The sequence below is a fragment of the Nerophis ophidion genome, linkage group LG16, assembly GCF_033978795.1.
Source record: "Nerophis ophidion isolate RoL-2023_Sa linkage group LG16, RoL_Noph_v1.0, whole genome shotgun sequence".
NCBI lineage: Eukaryota > Metazoa > Chordata > Actinopteri > Syngnathiformes > Syngnathidae > Nerophis > Nerophis ophidion.
In genome coordinates, this window is record NC_084626.1 from 22,045,150 (window position 1) to 22,071,319 (window position 26,170).

A 26,170-nucleotide genomic window follows, 5' to 3' on the forward strand; every position below is an offset into this window, starting at 1 on the left:
TTCACACCTTCTCCTCCTCTTTCAATGTGTTTTCTTTATTTCCATGACTATTTACATGGTAGATTGTCACATCCAAACTATGAATGAACACATGTGGAGTTATGTACTTCACAAAAAAAGGGGAAATAACTGAAAACATGTTTTATATTCTACTTTCTTCAAAATAGCCCCCCTTTTGCACACTCTTGGCATTCTCTCCATGAGCTTCAAGCACACCTGTGAAGTGAAAAGCATTTCAGGTGACTACCTCTTGAAGCTCATGGAGAGAATGCCAAGAGTGTGCAGCGCAGTAATCAGAGCAAAGGGTGGCTATTTTGAAGAAAGTAGAATATAAAACATGTTTTCAGTTATTTCACCTTTTTTTGTGAAGTACATAACTCCACATGTGTTCATTCCTAGTTTAGATGTGGCAATCTACAATGTAAATAGTCATGGAAATAGAGAAGAGGCCTTTGGCATGTACTGTATGTCAACACGCTAAAAAAGACCAGTCCAGCATTTACCGAGTAGTTGTCCGCCACACTAAAGGCTGTGGCCATTTTCTTGTCAACTATGACAGCCAAATAGGCTCCATCGTTAGAGTAAGCCATGTCTGTCACCAGCCCTTCAACCTGCAAGGTTTGGCCCGCATCCTTCAGAGTGCTGCCCTGGACCGAGTACAGACTGACCACACCATCCTGAGAGAGAGAAAGAAAAGGCAGCACGATGTATTAGAATATTCTTTTCTCAGGTTAATAATTCTCCTCAGCAAACCACTGTAGAAAGACCTAAAGCAGAGTCACAGGTGGTCACTGTGAGCTGATGACATGTGCAGCTGTTGCAAGTTTGCCTACATCAGTGGACTCTATAAAGTTTATCCTCACCCGTTTGATGTATTTAAATATATATATTACTGGTTGTAAGAGAAGAGCATGTGCTCTTTAATCTGCCCTCCATGAATGGCCACACATACATACCTAGGACCCTAGGACCGTGCTATTCAACAGGCGGCTCTAGAGTCAAATCCTATCTGGCAATGACACCATCCTGACCCTCGTTTCCTGTTCAAAACATTCTCTACAACTATTTTCCTAACAACAGTAGCGTGGTCCTTATAGAGGAACTTGGCCCACTGTAAACACTGACAGATCCTTGTGTAACAGTTTATCCTTGCTTGCAAACATAGAAAACTGGTGTCCAAACTAGTCATTTACATAATGGAGGCGTTCTTCAAGGCACTCTTTAACTCATCTCCGTTTTGGCAGTTAGACATTTTTTCCGCGATGGGATTTATGTGCTGTTTTAGCTTGTTTACTTCAGACATTTCTACATCAGTACACATTTGTTCAACTTTGTTAGTCATACTTGTAGCATCTTCTTTTGTAAATGCAAACACTCTGCACCTTATTGTTCTTTTATCCTGCACTACCACGGACTAATGCAACAACATTTAGTTCTTATCTGTACTGTAAAGTTCTAATTTGAAAGACAATAAGGGAAGTCTAGGTCTAGTGTTCCTCAAGGTTTCATTTTCGGTTCTTTGTCATCATTTGGGGTATTCATTGTTTGTTCGATTAAAACAACTTGACTTCAATTTTTGCAGCAGATTCCCAGAAACACTAGAGTACGGTCATAAAGATGATCTTTGACTAGGTTTTTTGTTTTTTTTTTACACAAAGTTCTTCAAGACAGAGCGCTCCTGTGACAAACTAGACAAAAATCAAATGTCTACAGTCGAGGATGCTGCTTCTCAGCATCATACACTACAAATTATTTGCCACTTGCCAAGACTAAAGATGTTATTTCGAAAAATACCCTAGTTTTAAGACTTAAGTACTCATTTCTTGTCATTAACTTTACAACATAATCCTAATTTTAGCATGAATAAATATATTTTGTCTATTCTAACTGTGTTAAAATTGAGAAAACTACTCAAAGAAGATATTTTCCCCCCACATAGGATGTTGCAGAATCTTTAAACAAGATTTTCAAAGAATGCTTGTTTTGAGAATAAAATACTTATTTCTAGCTTGCAAGTCCTGCCAATTTCTACACATAAATGATAAATGGGTTGTACTTGTATAGCGCTTTTCTACCTTCAAGGTACCCAAAGCGCTTTGACACTACTTCCACATTCACACACACATTCACACACTGATGGAGGTAGCTGCCATGCAAGGCGCCAACCAGCACCCATCAGGAGCAAGGGTGAAGTGGTTCTAGGTGGGATTTGAACCAGTGACCCTCGGGTTGCGCACGGCCACTCTCCCACTGCGCCACGCCGTCCCTATATACACATCTTAAAGTACAATTGACTTTCTGCATGGACAGATCATTTCACTAGTTTTGGTCTTTTCATCCCATCTTTTGTTAAGACTTTTTGCAGTGCACACAATGAAAGTAACAGCCATTAAACTTACTGCTCCTCCCACAGCAGCTGTGGTGCCTGAAGGGTTGAGAACTCCAACTTCAGGTTCATAGCCAAGGTTGTCGAGGGCAAAGACTTTTCTTTTATCCTTCATCAAGACAACCTGAGGGGGGAACAAAAGATGTCATCAGGACCAGATTACAATTTTGAATCACGTGGATATTTGCAGCACATGTTAGTGTGACATGTGAATGTTAAATGTGTGGAAGGAGAAATCCTCCATTTGCCTAAACCACCAGTTATAAAAGCAACATGCTTACCTGTCCAAAGCACACTGCCAGTGACAGACCGCCTGCTGCTGCTGAGATGCTTTTAGGCTGGGAATCCATTTTCACCACATCAGAGACACTGAAAACAACAACTTGTGGTTATTTGTACGCTAAAAATATTTTATACTTTAAAAGATGTATTGGTTATGGACTCCTTTGAATGTTTACTACATTTGAATTGAAGAACTCAAACTTCAAATGCAAGGTTGTATACAAGCACATAGCATCCAACAAGGCCTTTTTAAATTGTTTACAGTGACCATGGACTCCAACAAGAGTGTCTCCTTGAATTATGTTTAAGTGAACGCTACCTCCACCAAGTGTGTAGGCACGGCTACCTTTCACATTTCAACAAATACGGTACCAATTACTGGTACCTGGAAATCTAAATGAGCACTTAATGGCACCAATTTTTGGTACTTGTGTGTACTGTGTAGTAATAAATGGTAATTTGTTTAATAATTGTGTTGGTTTTTTTACATTTACCACTGAGCTGACAACTGCGCTGTCCAGTTTAACATTTCTTAGTCTCATTTGCAAGTATGCATTCATTTACAATTAGCCAGGAAGAAGTCTTTGCGGTCAAGTTATTTGTGCCAGTCTTGTCTTTTGTTGAGCCCCACAAAGGGTTTGTACTGTAGGTATTGCACTTATTACACACCAGGTGTTATTTTGATGTGCGTTGTACATCTTTGTTGATGTTTTCATTACTGAATGTTGAGGTGTACGGCATATCCAATGTAAAGCAGCATCAATGTGAAAAACAGAACGTTACTTTCGGTCTGGAAAACTGCAACATCACCTAGAAGCAGTCTTTCATGAAATGGCCTGTTTGCCCACCAAGTGTGTGTGCCGATGCAGAGTCTGCAACCGGATGTGACGTCACGTACAAAAAAAGGAATTGAAACATAGTATGGTTTCATTTGAGGACAATGGGTGGACTTCGGTCAGTATAAAAAGTACAGAATTTGCCAGCCATTCCTACAAGTGTATACTGCATATACAGTCTATAAATGATCAAAGCAGCATGAATGACAATTCCCTTTGGAACAGACACGGGTTTGTACGTACCATTTGATGTGTAGCTATAGTATCAGCTTTACATAACGATGCATGTAAATGTATCCACTATTTCAACTACAAATACCAAAGTAGTTGTGTAGAAAAAAATCTTCCTATCTGAAAACTACAATCCAACTCGTCCTTACCTGTAATCCCTTTTGTTGAGGTCGATGTAGCGCGCCGTATCGTCCATGCTGCACGTCACCAGCTCTTCAGCGTCATTGACCACCATTTGGCTCACCTGGTTGCTGTGGCCCTTCCCTGAGAAACAATCATTCTCACCAGTTTCTGCATCCCAGTAATGTGAGGAGAAAGTTAAGGGAAAATCACGGGCTTGAATGTTTCCAAGTGACAAAACCAAAACCAACGGTGGGTAAATATTCACCTCTCCTCTTATTTCAAATGTACTCTGTAATTGATTTAAAGTGCTTGAGAAGGATATTGATGTGTCCGTCATGACTCCCAGAATAGATGTATTGTCGTCCATCACTTTTGTGGACAGTCACACACTGGATGGACTTGCTGTGGCCCTGTAAAAGAATTAGGCAAGGTTAAAGGTTTCATGTCATTTCAGCCAATACCACAGACAAACAGGACTATTTTTCTCAAGAAACCGTAAACAGAATTTGTGAACACCGGGTCAAAACTACCAAAGCAAGTTTTATCCAGATAGACCATTTAAATATTACAAAGTAAACATGCTGAGAGTTGTATTCCTTAGTGGAATCAAGTAGTTTTGTGCTCGGATAGGATATAACTTGTTTAACCAAAAAATGTGAAATGTGAATTAAAACTTTGCCTCGTTAGGACAGTTGTTGGCCTACTCAAATTAGATCTATAGTCAAGTGAGGGGTCGGCACTCTTTAGCTCCGCCCTAGTGGCTCCCTTTAGCTTTTTCAAAAACGTATGAAAATGGAAAAAGATAGGATAAAATATGTTTGGTTTTAATATGGTTTCTGTTGGACAACACAAATGTTCCTAATTATTAGAAAGCCCACTGTTGAATATGTTTGTGTTTATGTTCCATTGATGAGTATTTGGCGAGCGGCGTTTTGTCCTAATATCACCGGTCCTTGAACTGTGACGCAACAGTTTGTTTACATGTACAACTTTCTCCGACGCTGCCACAGAAAAACATGTTTTATGCCACTACTTTTTTTGTCTCATTCTGTCCTCAAAACGTTTTATGCTGTGCGTGAATGCACAAAGGTGAGCTTTGTTGATGCTATTGACTTGTTGGCGTGCTAATCAGACATATGTGGTCAGTGCATGACTGCAATGCTAACATGATGTTTAAGCTAGCTGTATGTACACATTGCATCATTATGGCTCGTTCGTAGCTAGATTTGAGCTCATTTAATTTATTTTATTTATGTCCTCTGTACGTTTAATTTATATTTGAATGACTCATGACACATTATCTGTATGTAATATTGGCTGCATTTCTGATAGTCGTTTGTGTGCCATGTTGTTCCAGACTACAGCAAATGTTACCCAGCTTGCAAAGATTGTAATAAAGCTGTTAGAAGACAGCCTGCAGTTTCCTTTGAATTGGGCACACATATGTATACCTTTGATCATTCTAAGACCTTTGTTTTACTAATGTTTTCCAATGTTGTAACAATATCTAAAATAAATATTAAAATTTCAACATTTTTGGTCGACCAGCGACGCAGTAATTTTGATAGTAGGCTATTATAGCTAATGTACACAATTACATCATGTGTTCCCTTACCATGAATTGATTAACATGGACCCCAACTTAAACAATTTGAAAAACTTATTGGGGTGTTACCATTTAGTGTTCAATTGTGCGGAATATGTACTGAACTGTGCAATTTACTGATAAAAGTTTCTATTAATCAATCAATCAATCATTATACGACTTATATGAGGTGTTTGATTTTTTGCATCTCCAGAAAGATTTGTTTGTGTTTGCCATTCCCTGGTGAAATGTGATAACTATTATTTTCCATAAATATGGCTCCTTCCATGGGTTGTGTTCAAAATGTTTTGGAAGAAATGCTACCGAAACCCTTTTGATCATCTGACAAATGATGAATGGCTGAAGTCATGCCCCTGCAAAGATATTTTTCTTGATGGAAACCATGGTATACAACCATCCATTTCCTACCGCTTACTCCCTTTGGGGTCGCTGGTGCCTATCTCAGCTACAATCGGGCGCAAGGCGGGGTACACTGTACAACCAATCTTGCTCAAATGTAACACACCCCTTTAAAATGTGCGCCAAATGTGGACATTTGGGTAAAAACAGGGAACTGCAATTTGGGGGGAATTTTGCCTATCGTTCACAATCATGAAAGACATGACGAATGGATTTTTTTAATGCATTCCAAATATTAAACGTAAAAAGTCAGTTTACAGTGTAGACAATGGCAGCTGCACCATTACACCATAAAATTCAATACATGAACATTAAAAAAACACCAACAATACTCAATTCACATTTATTACATTATAAGTGCTAACGCAGACAAACTATCCAGACCAACTATTTATAGCAGCGCCGTGATTACTTCGTGTGTCCCTATGTTTACATCAACAAGTGATCTGCTGATTCCTTGCTTCCCTGCTCCTTGTAAATTTATTGTAGATCTTAAATCATGAACATTTTAAATTAAATGCTGAGGAGATAATCTGAGAAGTTGGGACACTGACAGCTGTTTCGGACCCGGAACTGGCAAGAAAAACACGAAAAGCACTTGTTTTTTTAGAGGCTCTACAGGCAGAATTGAACGGCTCGCTTCTATAGGCCCCATTGTATGATGACTTTTGATCAACTTTATTTAATAATGAGAATACATTAAAATCCCAAAAACATCTGTCGTCATGTATTAATGATTGTGAACGACAGGCAAAATAAAAATAAAAAAGTGCAGCAGGTGTTTTGGAGAGCTTCACCTTCTGGGTTGAATTTAGAGTTCGAAAACATGTAGTTTGGTAAGTGTGATTTTGTGGTGTATTTGTCAGAAAAAGAATGACGGCAGATCGTTTGCCAAACTTTCACCCTTTGTAGGACAGCAGTTGGATTATACAAGAGCTGGCTGACACATGCACGTAGACAGTCATATAATCAGGATTACAACTACATATTGCACAGTTAGATTTCAGTTGGCCTGACCTTGAGGATGCGTATGGGTCGATCTGGGTTGTTTTTGTCCAAGTAGTTAATGTAGCCTGACAGAGAGATGCTGAGGAGGTGTTCATTCTGCCACAGACAGCCCAGCTGCTGGTCCATCACTTCGGAGCCCATGTTGAAGGTGGTGACGGCTGTTCCTGCACCAACGTCCCAGAGCTTGACAGTTTTGTCCCCCGAGGCGGAAATCAGCTGGGAACTGTCCGAGCTCCAGCTTAGCTAAGGACCAAAAGGAGAAGGAAGGTTATAGAACAAAACATCTTACAACTTCATTTCCTTGGAGATAACCTTTCAACCACAGCCAGTGAAGCATCATGTGGAGACTTTGAGAGAGAGTCTCCTCCACCACCACCACACCAGTATTGTTTTACTTAAAGCTTTGGGACCACCATACTTAAGGCTATTGTGAGCATGTTTAAAAAGCCAGATTGTCCGTGTACTAAATTCATCGATCGCAGCAACAAAAAAATGTCAAGGTGCTCAATTTTTAATGAATGTTTAAAAAAAATATACAAACACATTGCTCCTTACACCACTGACAATACAAATGTAAATTACAGTATCGGCTTGGGGGAAAACCTGATTTGAATTCCTGACAAGGCAACTTGGCAAGGCAAAGCAACCTTATTTGTATAGCACTTTTCATACACAAGGCAGACTAAGTGCTTCACAGAAACCAAAGTGAAATGAAAGAAAGTAAAAGCAGAATTAAAATGCAGACAGAAATAAAAACAGTGCGGACGTTAAAAGTTAAAAGATTTATTAGCTGAAAGCTAAGGTGAACATAAAAGTTTTCAGTCTAGTTTTAAAAGTAGTCAGAATTGGGTAAAGTCTGACACCTTCAGGAAGTTTATTTCAGTTTTTTGTTGCAAAGTGACTGAATGATGCTCTCCCTTGATTTGAGTCTCAGAAGATCTTAGTGATCTAGAGGGCTTATATAGTGGGAGCATATCAGTGATATACTTGGGCCGTAGACCATGTAGTGATTCTTATGTGAGCAGGAGGATTTTGAAGTAAATTCTCTGATGTACAGGGAGCCAATGTAAGGATTTAAGAATTGGTTTAATGTACTGGCATTTTTTGGTCTTTGTTAGAACTCTAGCAGCAGCGTTCTGAACAAGCTGTAGCTGCCTGACAGTTTTTTGGGGAAGACCTGCAAGGAGACCATTACAATAGTCTAGCCTACTGGTAATAAAGGCATGTCCAAGTTTTTATAAGTCTTGAGCTGACATGAGCCCTCTAAGTCTTGTTACATTTTTGAGGTGATAGTCGAAACAACTGTCAAAATGTAAATTAGAATCTAAAATAACCCCAAGATTTCTGGCTTTATCTGAGGTTTTCAGACAGTGATTGAAAGTGTTGGATGACTTTAAACCTTTCTTTTTTAGCAGCAAAAACAATTCTCTCAGTTTTATTTTTATTTACTTGTAGGAAATGTTGGCACATCCAGTGTTTGACTTGCTCAATGCACTGGCACATAAGATCTATGGGGCCATAGTCATTTGGTGATAGCGCTACATAGATTTGGGTGTCATCGGCATAGCAATGATGGTCAATGTTATTACTTTGCATGATTTGTCCTAGTGGGAGCACATAGATGTGAAATACAGTCGGCCCCAAGATTGAACCTTGGGGGACTCCACACGTTACGTTGGTTGGTTCTGATACAAAGTCACCAATGCAAACAAAATAGTTCCTATCTTGTAGCTATGACTTGAACCAGTTTAAAACTGTGCCTGAGATCCCCACCCAGTTTTCCAACCTGTCCAAAAGTATTGAGTGGTCGACAGTGTCAAATGCAGCACTGAGGTCCAATAGCATTAATACTGAAGTTTTGCCAGAATCCGTGTTTGGACGGATGTCATTTAGAACTTTAAGAAAGGCTGTCTCTGTGCTATGAAGAGGTCGAAATCCTGATTGGAATTTGTTGTGGCAGCCAGTAGAAGCCAAGAAGTGATTTAGTTGTTGGAGGACAACTTTCTCAATTATTTTACTTATGAATGGTAGATTTGAAATTGGTCCGTAGTTGTTGATAAGAGAGGCATCTAGGCTCCGCTTTTTTAGAAGAGGTTTAATGACGGCAGTTTTGAAAGCCTTCGGAAAATTGGCCGATTTAATAGAAATATTAACTATTTGCAATACGTCTGTTGATAGGCAGTCAAAAACATTATTAAAGAAGTTGGTAAGTAAAAAAGATAGTGTTTGGAGTAAACAAAATATATTTTTAGGGTTTAAAAATGTATGTTAGCATTATGCTAACTAAAATTAGCTCAGCAAACAAAATGACAAAAACACATTTAGTTTTTTTCTATTCGGCTTGTTCTCACTCGGGTCACAGGTAAGAGTCTATCGCTGCTGATTTGGGGCAAGAACCAGGTGACACCCTTGACTGGTTGCCAGCCAATCAAAGAGCACATTTAGACAAACATGGACAATTTACAGTCTAACAGAAAACCCCTGCACACAGAGGGAGAACATGTAAACTCCACACAGACACACCCAAACAAAGATTAGAACTAGGGCTGAGCGATATATCGCGGGTTTGTCTCTGTGCGATGTAGAAAATGACTATCGTAATATTCGAGTATACGTTCTCGCGCAGTTGCTTTTAGCTGCGGGCGTACACTTCAGGCTCTTCTCGCTCTTTCCTTCTCACAGACAAGCAGGCTCACATACGTCACAAACTGTCACGTCATACGTCACATAGTGTCCGCCCTCGCAGAGCAGAGAAGTAGCGGCATGGCTACGTTAGCTGCGAACGTAGCCGTACGAGAAAGAAGGTGTGGATCTGGTAACAAATGAAGGAAGACTTATTTCCCAATAAAAACAGCAGGGTTTCCATGGTCTGGCGGTGGTTTCTGCTTCAAGTGTGAATATGTCCAACAGACAACCATAATTTGTCAAGTGTGGGGGGAAAAAGCGTTGCTATGAAAAGTAGCATTACTGCTAATATGTAGCATCATTTGAAAAGTCACTCGCTAGAGAATGAAGAGAATTTAATAACGTCTGTAGTAACCTACCACATAGTGAAGGATGAATACTATTTGATTTCCTCTTATGCAGCTCATTTATATTCGACACTTAAAATGTCTCTGACAATCTTGCACTTTGTTTTGTAAATGACTTGAATGTTTGTGCCACTGCTTAATAACTTTAATAAATACACTTTTGGTCAATTGACTTAGTTGTGATTTCCTTCTCTGCATGAAAGTTTAAAAGTAGCATATATGAATGCAGTATGAAGAAGAATGTTTTAAAGTATACACATAATCATCATACTGCTGTCATTATATGCATCAAGTGTTCATTCAAGGCCTAGGCAAAATATCTTAATATATATCGCGATATGGCCTAAAAATATTGTGATATTAAAAAAAGTCCATATCGCCCAGCCCTAATTAGAACCCACATAAAACATAACATACAAACAAAAACAGGCATTCTTTCAAGTCAGAAGGGCCCAACTTACAGCATAGATTCCTCCTTTGTGAGCCTTTTCTCCTCCAAGGGAACTGACACGCTGACCATTGCCACCATCATAGACAATAATCTGGGGAAAAGACATGTTTTTAATATAATTCAGCAAAAGGGAATACATTTCTTACTTTTATCATTATTGAATATTATGATTTGATATTTAAGGTAGATCATCACAAAGCGTACCTGGCCGTCAGCACTAGCCGTGGCAAAGTGACTTCCATCAGGAGAGAAACGAACACAGTTGATAAACTGGGTGTGATCCTATCAGCAGGAAAAATTCAACAAGAAGAAATGATTTTTACAATTAATTTATATTAACTTTCTTACAAATACTTTGGTTACCTCACTTATCTATACATAAGGGGGAAAAATGAACAACACCTCTCGGTATGCAGTAGTGTCGCAAACACCAAAAATATACTGCGATGACAGCCTAAATTCAAAGTGAATATTGTCTTTGCCAAAGCAGACGTTTTAAACCTCTTGTGTTGTATCTTGTTGGTACATTGAGATACATTACTGATAAAGCAGAGGGGAAAACTGTAGTGACAAAGCCTGATTTTAGGTACACATTATTCTGGCCAAGAAGTGATGTTGATGCAGTCTAAAGTAAAAATAAGATAGATTTTTCAACAGGACAACTCACACGTAGCGTGAACTTAAACTTGAAGGGAGGCCCTTCAAAGAAAGAACCAGTGGTGTCGTCGCTGCCGGTGACCAGACGGTAGGGTCGTTTCTGCCGGATGTCCACGCTGTTGATTAACTTTGAGTGGCCAGAAACATCTCCTACTGACGAGCCGGTGTCCCACAAGAACACTGCACCAAACCTTCAGAAGACATAGGAACACAGTTGCTGTGAAATATGTAATACAAACCCTGTTTCCATATGAGTTTGGACATTGTGTTAGATGTAAATATAAATGGAATACAATGATTTGCAAAATAATTTTCAACCCATATTCAAAAGAATGCACTACAAAGACAAGATATTTGATGTTCAAACTCAAACTTTATTTTTTTGGTTGCAAATAATTAACTTAGAATTTCATGGCTGCAACATGTGCCAAAGTAGTTGGGAAAGGACATGTTCACCACTCTGTTACATCCCCTTTTCTTTTAACAACACTCAATAAACGTTTGGGAACTGAGGAAATTGATTGTTGAAGCTTTGAAAGTGGAATTCTTTCCCATTCTTGTTTTATGTAGAGCTTCAGTTGTTCAACAGTCCGGGGTCTCCGCTGTCCTATTTTATGCTTCATAAAGCGCAACACATTTTCCAAGGGAGACATGTCTGGACTGCAGGCGGGCCAGGAAAGTACCCACACTCTTTTTTTACAAAGCCATGCTGTTGTAACACTTGTCTAGCTGAAATAAGCAGGGGCATCCATGATAATGTTGCTTGGATGACAACATATGTTGCTCCAAAAGCTGTATGTACCTTCCAGCATTAATGGTGCCTTCACAGATGTGTAAGTTACCCATGTCTTGTTCACTAATACACCCCCATACCATCACACATGTGTAAGTTAGTCATGTCTTGGACACTAATACACCCCCATACCATCACACATGTGTAAGTTACCCATGTCTTGTTCACTAATACACCCCCATACCATCACACATGTGTAAGTTACCCATGTCTTGTTCACTAATACACCCCCATACCATCACACATGTGTAAGTTAGTCATGTCTTGTTCACTAATACACCCCCATACCATCACACATGTGTAAGTTAGTCATGTCTTGTTCACTAATACACCCCCATACCATCACACATGTGTAAGTTAGTCATGTCTTGTTCACTAATACACCCCCATACCATCACACATGTGTAAGTTACCCATGTCTTGTTCACTAATACACCCCCATACCATCACACATGTGTAAGTTACCCATGTCTTGTTCACTAATACACCCCCATACCATCACACATGTGTAAGTTAGTCATGTCTTGTTCACTAATACACCCCCATACCATCACACATGTGTAAGTTAGTCATGTCTTGTTCACTAATACACCCCCATACCATCACACATGTGTAAGTTAGTCATGTCTTGTTCACTAATACACCCCCATACCATCACACATGTGTAAGTTAGTCATGTCTTGTTCACTAATACACCCCCATACCATCACACATGTGTAAGTTAGTCATGTCTTGTTCACTAATACACCCCCATACCATCACACATGTGTAAGTTACCCATGTCTTGGACACTAATACACCCCCATACCATCACACATGTGTAAGTTACCCATGTCTTGTTCACTAATACACCCCCATACCATCACACATGTGTAAGTTAGTCATGTCTTGTTTACTAATACACCCCCATACCATCACACATGTGTAAGTTACCCATGTCTTGTTCACTAATACACCCCCATACCATCACACATGTGTAAGTTACCCATGCCTTGGGCACTAATACACCCCCATACCATCACACATGTGTAAGTTACCCATGTCTTGTTCACTAATACACCCCCATACCATCACACATGTGTAAGTTACCCATGCCTTGGGCACTAATACACCCCCATACCATCACACATGTGTAAGTTAGTCATGTCTTGTTCACTAATACACCCCCATACCATCACACATGTGTAAGTTAAACATGTCTTGTTCACTAATACACCCCAATACCATCACACATGTGTAAGTTACCCATGTCTTGTTCACTAATGCACCCCCATACCATCACACATGTGTAAGTTAGTCATGTCTTGTTCACTAATACACCCCCATACCATCACACATGTGTAAGTTAGTCATGTCTTGTTCACTAATACACCCCCATACCATCACACATGTGTAAGTTACCCATGTCTTGTTCACTAATACACCCCCATACCATCACACATGTGTAAGTTAGTCATGTCTTGTTCACTAATACACCCCCATACCATCACACATGTGTAAGTTAGTCATGTCTTGTTCACTAATACACCCCCATACCATCACACATGTGTAAGTTAAACATGTCTTGTTCACTAATACACCCCAATACCATCACACATGTGTAAGTTACCCATGTCTTGTTCACTAATGCACCCCCATACCATCACACATGTGTAAGTTAGTCATGTCTTGTTCACTAATACACCCCATACCATCACACATGTGTAAGTTACCCATGTCTTGTTCACTAATACACCCCCATACCATCACACATGTGTAAGTTAGTCATGTCTTGTTCACTAATACACCCCCATACCATCACACATGTGTAAGTTAGTCATGTCTTGTTCACTAATACACCCCCATACCATCACACATGTGTAAGTTAGTCATGTCTTGTTCACTAATACACCCCCATACCATCACACATGTGTAAGTTAGTCATGTCTTTTTCACTAATACACCCCCATACCATCACACATGTGTATGTTACCCATGTCTTGTTCACTAATACACCCCCATACCATCACACATGTGTAAGTTAGTCATGTCTTGTTCACTAATACACCCCCATACCATCACACATGTGTAAGTTAAACATGTCTTGTTCACTAATACACCCCAATACCATCACACATGTGTAAGTTACCCATGTCTTGTTCACTAATGCACCCCCATACCATCACACATGTGTAAGTTAGTCATGTCTTGTTCACTAATACACCCCCATACCATCACACATGTGTAAGTTAGTCATGTCTTGTTCACTAATACACCCCCATACCATCACACGTGTAAGTTAGTCATGTCTTGTTCACTAATACACCCCCATACCATCACACATGTGTAAGTTAGTCGTGTCTTGTTCACTAATACACCCCCATACCATCACACATGTGTAAGTTAGTCATGTCTTGTTCACTAATACACCCCCATACCATCACACATGTGTAAGTTAGTCATGTCTTGTTCACTAATACACCCCCATACCATCACACATGTGTAAGTTAGTCATGTCTTGTTCACTAATACACCCCCATACCATCACACATGTGTAAGTTAAACATGTCTTGTTCACTAATACACCCCCATACCCTCACACATGTGTAAGTTACCCATGTCTTGTTCACTAATACACCCCCATACCATCACACATGTGTAAGTTAGTCATGTCTTGTTCACTAATACACCCCCATACCATCACACATGTGTAAGTTAGTCATGTCTTTTTCACTAATACACCCCCATACCATCACACATGTGTATGTTACCCATGTCTTGTTCACTAATACACCCCCATACCATCACACATGTGTAAGTTAGTCATGTCTTGTTCACTAATACACCCCCATACCATCACACATGTGTAAGTTAAACATGTCTTGTTCACTAATACACCCCAATACCATCACACATGTGTAAGTTACCCATGTCTTGTTCACTAATGCACCCCCATACCATCACACATGTGTAAGTTAGTCATGTCTTGTTCACTAATACACCCCCATACCATCACACATGTGTAAGTTAGTCATGTCTTGTTCACTAATACACCCCCATACCATCACACGTGTAAGTTAGTCATGTCTTGTTCACTAATACACCCCCATACCATCACACATGTGTAAGTTAGTCGTGTCTTGTTCACTAATACACCCCCATACCATCACACATGTGTAAGTTAGTCATGTCTTGTTCACTAATACACCCCCATACCATCACACATGTGTAAGTTAGTCATGTCTTGTTCACTAATACACCCCCATACCATCACACATGTGTAAGTTAGTCATGTCTTGTTCACTAATACACCCCCATACCATCACACATGTGTAAGTTAAACATGTCTTGTTCACTAATACACCCCCATACCCTCACACATGTGTAAGTTACCCATGTCTTGTTCACTAATACACCCCCATACCATCACACATGTGTAAGTTAGTCATGTCTTGTTCACTAATACACCCCCATACCATCACACATGTGTAAGTTACCCATGTCTTGTTCACTAATACACCCCCATACCATCACACATGTGTAAGTTAGTCATGTCTTGTTCACTAATACACCCCCATACCATCACACATGTGTAAGTTAGTCATGTCTTGTTCACTAATACACCCCCATACCATCACACATGTGTAAGTTAAACATGTCTTGTTCACTAATACACCCCCATACCATCACACATGTGTAAGTTACCCATGTCTTGTTCACTAATACACCCCCATACCATCACACATGTGTAAGTTACCCATGTCTTGTTCACTAATACACCCCCATACCATCACACATGTGTAAGTTACCCATGTCTTGTTCACTAATACACCCCCATACCATCACACATGTGTAAGTTACCCATGTCTTGTTCACTAATACACCCCCATACCATCACACATGTGTAAGTTACCCATGCCTTGGGCACTAATACACCCCAATACCATCACACATGTGTAAGTTACCCATGTCTTGTTCACTAATGCACCCCCATACCATCACACATGTGTAAGTTAGTCATGTCTTGTTCACTAATACACCCCCATACCATCACACATGTGTAAGTTACCCATGTCTTGTTCACTAATACACCCCCATACCATCACACATGTGTAAGTTAGTCATGTCTTGTTCACTAATACACCCCCATACCATCACACATGTGTAAGTTAGTCATGTCTTGGACACTAATACACCCCCATACCATCACACATGTGTAAGTTAGTCATGTCTTGTTCACTAATACACCCCCATACCATCACACATGTGTAAGTTAGTCATGTCTTGTTCACTAATACACCCCCATACCATCACACATGTGTAAGTTACCCATGTCTTGTTCACTAATACACCCCCATACCATCACACATGTGTAAGTTACCCATGTCTTGTTCACTAATACACCCCCATACCATCACACATGTGTAAGTTAGTCATGTCTTGGACACTAATACACCCCCATACCATCACACATGTGTAAGTTACCCATGTCTTGTTCACTAATACACCCCCATACCATCACACATGTGTAAGTTAGTCATGTCTTGTTCACTAATACACCCCCATACCATCACACATGTGTAAGTTAGTCATGTCTTGGACACTAATACACCCCCATACCATCACACATGTGTAAGTTACCCATGTCTTGGACACTAATACACCCCCATACCATCACAGATGCTGGCTTTTCAACTTTGTGCCTATAACAATCCAAATGGTTATTTTCCTCTTTGTTCTGGAGGACACCACGTCCACAGTTTCCAAATATAATTTGAAATGTGGACTCATCAGACCACAGAACACCTTTCCACTTTGCATCAGTCCATCTTAGATGAGCTCAGGCCCAGGCAAGCCGGCGGCGTTTCAGGATATTGTTGATAAATGGGTTCGTCTTTGCATAGTAGAGTTTTAACTCGCACTTACAGATGTAGCGACCAACTGTAGTTACTGACAGTGGTTTTATGAAGTGTTCCTGAGCCCATGTGGTGATATCCTTTACACACTGATGACGGTTTTTGATGCAGTACCGCCTGAGGGATCAAAAGTCCGTAATATCATCGCTTACGTGCAGTGATTTCTCCAGATTTTCTGAACTTTTTGATGATTTTACGGACCGTAGATGGTAAAATCCCTAAATTCCTTGCAATAGCTCGTTGAGAAATGTTGTTCTAAAACTGTTCGACCATTTGCTTACAAATTGGTGACCCTCAACCCATCCTTGTTTGTGAATTACTTAGCATTTCATGGAAGCTGCCTTTATAGCCAATCATGGCACCCACCTGTTCCCAATTAGCCTGCACACCTGTGGGATGTTCCAAATAAGTGTTTGATGAGCATTCCTCAACTTTATCAGTATTTATCGCCACCTTTCCCAACTTCTTTGTCACTTGTTGCTGGCATCAAATTCTAAAGTTGATGATTATTTGCACAAAAAAAATGTTTATGAGTTTGAACATGAAATATGTTGTCTTTGTAGCATATTCAACTGAATATGGCTTGAAAAGGATTTGCAAATCATTGTATTCTGTTTATATTTACATCTAACACAATTTCCCAACTCCTATGGAAACGGGGTTTGTAATATGAACATTTGTTATAGTTTCTTCATAAAAAGGTAATGGAAAAATAAACTGAAATGTATGAATTGTTGTATATTGATGTAACTGCACGATGTTGGTATACTATCGGTTTATTTCGCTAACTTAAACCATCCATCGCTTATCCGAAGTCGGGTCGTGGAGGCAGCAGCCTAAGCAGAGAAACCCAGACTTCCCACTCCCCAGCTACTTCATCCAGCTCTTAATCCTTATCCATAACAATACAGATGTTGGTGAAAACAATAACAACCTGCATGAATGTGTCTTAAAGAAAAGCAACACACTCACTTCTCTCGCCCCTCCCCGACAACAGCCATCCTCTTGCTGTCCTCTGTCCAAGCAATGTCCTTAACCTTGCCTGAAATGGGCGTGTATTCGTACTTGAGCAGGTGCTCTTTCTGGGTGGTGTCCCAGATACGGATCTTTCCTGATGCATCTATAAAAAAATAATTGAGGTATGTAGGAATGTAGGAAAGTGTCATGTTTTCACATATAGCGTGGATACCTCCAGATGCAATGTAGAATCCACTTGGAGAATACTTGGCCACACCAACCGTATGGGCGTGTTCGGTGTAAATATCTGCTTTGGCAGGGTTCTTAAAAAGAAGGGGGAAAAAACATCTTCAGATGAAATATGCATGTAGTATTTTCAACCACATGTTTGGTGTGTTAGTGAGGAAAGCCAAACACTCTTGATTCTGGGTTATTTTCTATTTTCTTTCAATGCTAGCTGATCAATCTTTTTGAAATATTTACATTGATGTCTCTGATGATGACACACTTCCCATTGGTATAGAGGAAGTTGTTGCCTTTGGGATCACCACCAATCACTTTGGAAACGCCCCTTTCCATCTGTGGGAGACTGGCGAACACATGTTCTGAAAGTAGACATCGGAGTAAGAATTTCATCGTAATAATGTGTCAGAGCTTCATAATGGGAAAAGCGGACAACACTAAACAACATCTCAAAATCATTCAGTTAGAGTGGGACCTCGGCTTTCTTACGCTGTCTCAGTTTTGGTAGGATTAAACACGTTGGGGAGTTTTCAACTAACCAAGTGTTTTGCCAAGAGGATTTTTGTAATATGTACGTTTTCAGAACATTCTTATTCTATTTTTGGCCAAAGTAAAACAAAGAAAAGAATCTGAATTTGTCTGTATTTTCAAGGTATTATGCCAAGATTTTACCAGTCCGGCCCACGTGGGAATAGATTTTCCTCCATGCGGTCCCTAAACTAAAATGTCTTTGACACCGCTGGCCTCAAATCTGTATCACAATACACAACTGCAGCTTCCTAGTATTTACTTTTTCCAAAACTATCCTTATTCCACTTGTTATTTTACTTGTAATATCTGGTTACTTTCAGTAGTAGCATTGTTCTATCTACACTTTTGTTCAAATGTAATCTTTTTTTGTTAAATTTGGGGGATACCACACATTTGGGTATCGATTCAATACCAAGTAGTTACTGTGGTAGTGTTTGTCATACCAATGCTATCTGATAGTTCAACATTTCAAGGCCACTGAATGATTCAATAAAGTGTCAAATACAATCCACCATGAAAACAAAGTATTTTACTTTGAAAATAAGATGGACAAATTATTTTTGAGTTTATGCATAACTTCCTGTTCAACATAAGATTTTAGCTAACTTGAACGTAAGTGTTGCAGCGACCGGCCAATATAGAAGCTCTGCGGTGCCGTTCTGCAGCGGTGGAAACAGAACGCAATGACTTGAATAAAAACGGAAAGAGTCAGTTTAGCTGCCAATACGCATCCAGTGAAAATCTGGGGTTAGCCATCGACCCATAACTCAAAAACTGTTTGATACTATGGGAAATGACTGCCAGATTCATTTTTAGGAGCAATAAAAACGAGGCGAACTTGTTAGTGAAATAGCGGCAATCTGGAGGCTTTGGTTCCTTTTATCTACAGGAAGTGAAAACGGTGAAATTGACAGAAGTAAAAGCTTCTACTCTACAGATAAGACTTGAGAGCGTGTCCGTGGTCATCCAGAAGAACATTTGTGAGGTTGTTAGACCTGAGCAAACGCCTGCTGGCTCACCATGTCTGTTGGAACCCTCACTCAACTCACTAAAAGTAGCCCCCTCAAACTGTTCCCACAAAGGTGGATGCAAACATTTGTCCAAATGTCTTGCTCACCAGAGAGAATTAAGGTCTATTAAAGATTACATTTTTTAGCGTGAATGCCATATCAACCACAGTTTTTGGCAGGGTTGCCGTCATTCAGTGCATGTTTTGGTCATTTTAATTGCCTTTTCATGAATGGAAAATGAAAAACTACATACAACTGGTTTATTTAAATTTCATTTTTAAATAAACAAAAAAAATAATTAGAAAACAAAACATTCTTGATTTTTGGTGTTGAAAAACAACAGCTAAAAAACAGTTTAATGTTCATGTTGTATTTTATATCAGGAACATTTAAATAAAGCCCTAGTAAACAAAAACGGACTAAAATAGATGTTTTGTCATACTCTGACACTAGAAGATTGTATTTTCAAAGTAAAAGTGGGGATACCACGGTACCTGTATGCCTAACAGCCGTACACAGAAACTATTTTAAGTATTGCACAACGAGGACTTGCATCTAGAGACATCTCTGTGCAAAAATCCCACCAAAGTGGAGGCAAAAAGGATGCGAATATGCACTAAACAACAGAGTACAGTACTTTTCTTAAAGGCTAGTACACGTTTCTGTCTTTATAGTGCTACTTCCAGTTTTGGTCGGTTTTCCAGCTTGTGTTAAGAGATTCCTGTAGATGTCGGTTCTTGTTGTGTCTTGTCTAAAATCATTGCTGTAACGGGCTCCAAACAAGTTTTAGGTAGAGTCACAGGCACACAGGTAAGCATGGTAATTATCCACGCTTTTACTCTGAAAATAAAACTTCCAGTGAAGTTTAAAAAAAAAATTCATCTGTTTTGGTCTGTTCTCTGGATTTTATCAATGTTATATAAAATATGAAATGAAAACCAAAACGTGTTTACTCTTCAACACCAAAAATAATAACACTTTGTTTTTCTATTCTTTTTTTGCATTTTAAAACAAAATTTAAAAAAACGATTGTTTTGTTTTCTTTCTTAGACTGTATGACGCTGATAGTATATATTTGTACCATGAATTGATTAACGTGGACCCCGACTTAAACAAGTTGAAAAACTTATTGGGGTGTTACCATTTAGTGGTCAATTGTAGGGAATATGTACTGAACTGTGTAATATACTAATAAAAGTTTCAAGCAATCAATCAATTCAATTCCCATTGACGACAAGAAAATCCAATGACCAAAACTCACACTGACCGCTGTCCTACAATTTAAAACAGTTTGTCCTTGAAAGAAAATTCTGTGCCCCCACAACTGTAAAGTTTATTACTTTAAATGGGAATTGATTGTATTTTGGAGATTTATAGCTAGTCCAACAAAAAGGTAGCGATAATCATTACATCGTAGGCCACGTGTCTACTTCCGCACAGGCAAAATTAGTGTACATTTATTAGAGTTAAGGACACTTTTTAATGATTAAATATGGTATCATTACATTGGCGTTTCCGTGAGTATTGAGGTCATTAGGCAGGGTTTCCTGGAGGAAGTTCACCTGTGGGAGATCAGGTGTGACAGCCAGCCTGTATGACGTCATACACCTGTGGGAGATCAGGTGTGCCAGCCAGCCTGTATGACGTCATACACCTGTGGGAGATCAGGTGTGACAGCCAGCCTGTATGACGTCATACACCTGTGGGAGACCAGGTGTGCCAGCCAGCCTGTCTGACGTCATACACCTGTTGGAGATCAGGTGTGACAGCCAGCTTGTCTGACGTCATACACCTGTGGGAGATCAGGTGTGCCAGCCAGCCTGTATGACGTCACAACAATGCTGGCACTTTACTACAATATAATATACTGACTGGTTAAACAAGCAGCCTCCAAATACAATAAGACTACACCAAAGGTGACAATAGAAGAGAAACACTTGTGTTGAGTTATTAGGAGTGAAATGTGAGGATGTTTGAGCTGTGGGCGAGGCTAGCTTTGTGCTAGCTAGCGAGCTTCATGCTAACTAGCGTGGCCCGAGAATCCGGATGCTTTTTCTCTCATTGGACACCATGAAAGCTACTCACTCAGATGAAACGCCATTGTCGCTCCGGTCCCTTGTTAACGTTCGGTGGTAGAAATGTCGGAAATGTGAGGAGACAGCGGCGTCCCAGCTGAGCACTTCCCCAGTCGTACAAACACGGAAGTAGGTAGCGCTGCTCGGCTATGACCATATATGGTAAAGTCCCGCGCTGACACGGACGAGCACCAGGAAGCGCGGGATCACTTTGCCCTCAATTTGGTGCTAGGAGCTCCAGGCGCTGAGCAGACCCCAACTCTATTTCACCTCAATACAATATTTGTCAACACGCCAAGTGGAGGCGTCCCTTACATTACATTAGCCAATTCAAACAAATCAACAAAATAACATTGATTTGACAATACTTACAGTATAATGGAGCTGCAAAAAAAAATCAATTCACTTTCAACTCGCAATTCTTACTCATCCCGATTCTAAATTGATATATATGTGTGTGTATATACATACATATTTTATATATATATATATATATATATACACATATATAAATATACACACACATATATATACATGTATGGAATAAGCGGTAAAAAAATGGATGGATGGATGGATGGATATATATATATACCGTAAGCCGCCAGGGCGCTAATTCATTTAAAACATCTTCTCACTCCTGCGCATACCAAAGGCATGCGGTAAAAGTAAGCATGCACTAATTATTTTAAAACCTCTTCTCACGCCGGCACTTACCAAAGGTATGTAGTAAAAATTTGAGTGTGATGTAAGCTTGGACCTTAAATCCTACTGAATAGCTCTTAATGTTCTTCCCTTTATGCAATTTCATAAATGATGACAGGGGAAGTGTCACTCGTGACGTCACGAGTTTGCCAGGCAGTAATACTAAGCATGCGCTAGTTATTTTGGGAAACAAGTTTGACTCAGCAGTAATTCAAGGCAGGCGCATACTATATGCCCGGCGGCAATTCAAGGAAATACGGTATTGTAGGAGCCATTTTAGGCCTCCTTATTTTGAGTTGGCATCACTTTCTTTTGTCACTAGCCTATAACTCTTTTAACAGTTATTTCAGCACACTGAGTGAGGTGTCACCAACCCAATCAGGGTGCCAATAAAAGGGCTTTATGATGACTTTCAATTCCCAGAGAAGGAAACGTGCTGCTGGCCTTACAGTATTTATGACCCAACTGAATACCCAAATAGACATCTGCCCTTCCATATGACAGTGAAGTCCACATGTGTTCCAACAGACCGTGTCATTAGCCTGGAATAGGACTTGGAATCCCCTGACCCCTGATTTAGGTTGCAAATACTGTATAATATTACAAAGATACAGGGATACAGACACAAATAAGGGGCCTTCAAAATCAAGTCAGAAAAGCAATGTCTCTAGAACGGGGATATTCAACCTAAATTGTTTTGGGGGCACAACTTCACCTTTCACTTTTTTGTGCATTCCGGAAAACCAGCATTATTGGGCCGCCAGGATCCCAGAGAGGGCCATTGAAAAATATCTGGGGCGGAATAGCTCGGTTGGTAGAGTGGCCGTGCCAGCAACTTGAGGGTTCCAGGTTCGATCCCCGCTTCTGCCATCCTAGTCACTGCAGTTGTGTCCTTGGGCAAGACACTTGACCCACCTGCTCCCAGTGCCACCCACACTGCTTTAAATGTAACTTAGATACTGAGTTTCACTATGTAAAAGCGCTTTGAGTCACTAGAGAAATGCGCTATATAAATATAATTCACTTCATTTCACATCTATTTCTCAGCTGTGGTCCGTGTGGGGTAGCTGAGATAGGCAGCAGCGACCCCAAAGGGAATAAGCGGTAGAAAATGGATGGATGGATGGGTCCGTATGTGTCGCAGCTGTACTCAGTTTAGTACATGTTTTCACCACTTAGATTAGATTAGATAGTACTTACACACGTGTGGCACTTAGATTAGATTAGATAGTACTTACACACGTGTGGCAGTAATGACAGTTTAGTACATGTTTTCACCACTTAGATTAGATTAGATAGTACTTACACACGTGTGGCAGTAATGACAATATCAAACAAACAGAAGAAGTCTAGGGCTAGTCATCAAGAAGTTTCTTAAGCACAAAAATTGTGACTAAAGTAGTGAATCTGTATTTTAATTTGCACTTACATTTTATTGACAGTTTATTTAAGAAACATATGTTATTGTAATCTTGTATTAATTGTTTTACAAATTGTTTATTAGCACTGCGTAATTAATTGTATGCATTTATTGTTCATCTTTTTTTTTTTTTGCAGTATATTTGATTAGTAATCAGCCTAATCTAAGCGTTGATGATAATCTTTGTGATTAACAAATGGTTTTATATCATTTAACAAGGTTTTATCCTGTTAAACTAAGTACTGTAGGCTAAATGTAATGTTTCAAAATGACTTAAATCAAGAGCAACATTATTGTGTTAATATTCGAGTGGGCCAGGTCAAAAAGATGATCAAGAACCAACCCCTGCTCTACAGTGGACATTTGCTTTTGATCAAGTTACAGGAGCGCTCGGTGGTTTTTAAGGAACTTCTGCAACAAATCCAGTCAAAGATCATTTCAATAACAGGACTTTTTGAGAGTATGCAGCAAAAATGTGAGTCTCTCACAAGATTTTTAAACTGAACTTGCAGGTCGCCACCAGTTGAATAGCCCTAATGATGAAAAAGAAAGGACCTAAAATGCAGCCTTGAGGAACACTACTAATATAACTAAATACATTGAACCAGAGACTACTGACTGCATCTGAAGTAAACAAGCTACAGCAACATCTTTGTTGCATAAATCACATTACATAAAAACAGCAGACAAAAAGGAGAGTACTTAAAGGGGTGCCCTGAGGTATGCAATGCAAGGATCTGCTAACGTGTTCAAAGTGGTCCAAGTTCCTCCAAACAACAGGAGCACCCTAGTGTTTTTAGGAAGTTGCCGCCAAAATATTTGTCAAACAAGTTTTGAACTGAGTGGCGACATTGAATAGATCTGCTGTATGGTATCACTTGCAAGTGGTCTTTCTACCTGGAAAAATCTGGTTCAAATGAGCTGTGAATAAACTAAATAGATCTTATCTCAAAAGTCAGAGGCAGATTTCTTAGTATTTACTGAGTGCATGACAAACAAACATGGTCTGCATGTGTGTGATCAACATCAGGCCCCTTAGTATTTAAAGACATTTTGAATATATTCATTTCACAATATTTTAGACAGTCCCTTTGTCAAAATAATTCTACTTCTAATCAAGAAATAATGTACTTCTCTCAGTTAATGTGGTAATATGTATATGTATATGTAGGCCAGTCCTGGGCAAATGAAGGCCCGGGGGCCACATGCCGCCTGTTAAGCTTTTCAATCCGGCCCGCTGGACATTCCCAAATCGTGTCTTTTAGATCTTTAAGATGTAAAGTGTCGCTGCCATTATGATGTGCACTCATCTTTTATAATCACCCTAAGGCTTCAACTACACTAAGTCTTTCCATGCTTGGAATCTGCATCATATACTAACTTACTGTGTTCATCTAATTAGTTACTATGCTCATCTAAGTCAGTGGTTCTCAACCTTTTTTCAGTGATGTACCCCCTATCAACATTTTTCTTAATTCAAGTACCCCCTAATCAGAGCAAAGCATTTTTGGTTGAAAAAAAGAGATACAGAAGTAAAATACAGCACTATGTCATCACTTTCTGATTTATTAAATTGTATAACAGTGCAAAATATTGCTCATTTGTAGTGGTCTTTCTTCAACTATTTGGACAAAAGATATAAAAATAACAAAAAACTTGTTGAAAAATAAACAAGTGATTGAATGATAAATGCAGATTTCTCCACATATAAGTAATCATCAACTTAAAGTGCCCTCTTTGGGGATTGTAATAGAGATCCATCTGGATTCATCAACTTACTTCTAAACATTTCTTCACAAAAAAAGACATCTTTAACATCAATATTTATGGAACATGTCCACAAAAAATCTAGCTGTCAACACTGAATATTGCATTGTTGCATTACTTTTCACACTTTATGAACTTACATTTATATTTTGTTGAAGTATTGTTCAATAAATATATTTATAAAGGATTTTTGAATTGTTGCTATTTTTAGAATATTTTTTTTTAAATCTCACGTACCCCTTGGCATACCTTCAAGTACCCCCATTTGGGAACCACTGATCTAAGTCACAGCAGCAGTTTCCACAGAGTGTTTCCAGAGTGTGAAATGTGGGTGTCAGGGACAGACGTGGAAGGAGATTTTTACAACAAAGTTCAAAAGATTTGTGATATATCACATATATCAGATTGTTGGTGGATTATTTTTTTACCCTTCGCGTTTATATTTCACTGTGTTTTTTGCATTTTGCTTGATTGTATAATATGTGGATGTAGAGGGGGTGTGACATTCATATGTTGTCAATATTCAGGGTTTTATCGTTTATAATTAATATTGTAAATCCTACATTCTTTATTTTCATGTACATTCTGGGTGTCTCATTTAGTAAAAACAATGTAACATTCCATTCCATTTTTTAAGGCAGTCTGTCGTCAGAAAATCAGCAGAGACTCCTCCCACCCCCACCAAGGACTGTTTTCACTGCTGGACTCTAGAAAGAGGTTCCGCAGCCTCCGTAGCAGAACCTCCAGGATTCTTGAACGCATCAAA

The 26,170-nt window shown here is 39.4% G+C and overlaps 1 protein-coding gene across 2 annotated transcripts in view; it reads right to left on the reverse strand.

Annotated features, from left to right (window-relative positions):
• The window catches only part of wdr1 (WD repeat domain 1), a 28,863-nt gene extending 7,179 nt beyond the window's left edge, over positions 1–21,684 (reverse strand). Inside the window, exons 1-13 of one of the 2 annotated variants that reach the window (XM_061874662.1) lie at positions 21,526–21,684; positions 18,140–18,261; positions 17,889–17,979; positions 17,672–17,819; positions 11,022–11,202; positions 10,559–10,636; positions 10,365–10,445; positions 6,881–7,114; positions 4,179–4,268; positions 3,885–4,039; positions 2,668–2,755; positions 2,400–2,510; positions 504–677 (exon numbers count right to left, since the gene is read on the reverse strand). In XM_061874662.1, coding sequence (XP_061730646.1) covers positions 504–677; positions 2,400–2,510; positions 2,668–2,755; positions 3,885–4,039; positions 4,179–4,268; positions 6,881–7,114; positions 10,365–10,445; positions 10,559–10,636; positions 11,022–11,202; positions 17,672–17,819; positions 17,889–17,979; positions 18,140–18,261; positions 21,526–21,541 — 1,569 coding nt within the window. In that variant the 5' untranslated portion in view covers positions 21,542–21,684. Of the gene's footprint in view, positions 1–503; positions 678–2,399; positions 2,511–2,667; positions 2,756–3,884; positions 4,040–4,175; positions 4,269–6,880; positions 7,115–10,364; positions 10,446–10,558; positions 10,637–11,021; positions 11,203–17,671; positions 17,820–17,888; positions 17,980–18,139; positions 18,262–21,525 lie in introns of both variants that reach the window. The other variant, XM_061874663.1, reaches the window with a different exon arrangement.
• Positions 21,685–26,170: the final 4,486 nt, after the last annotated feature.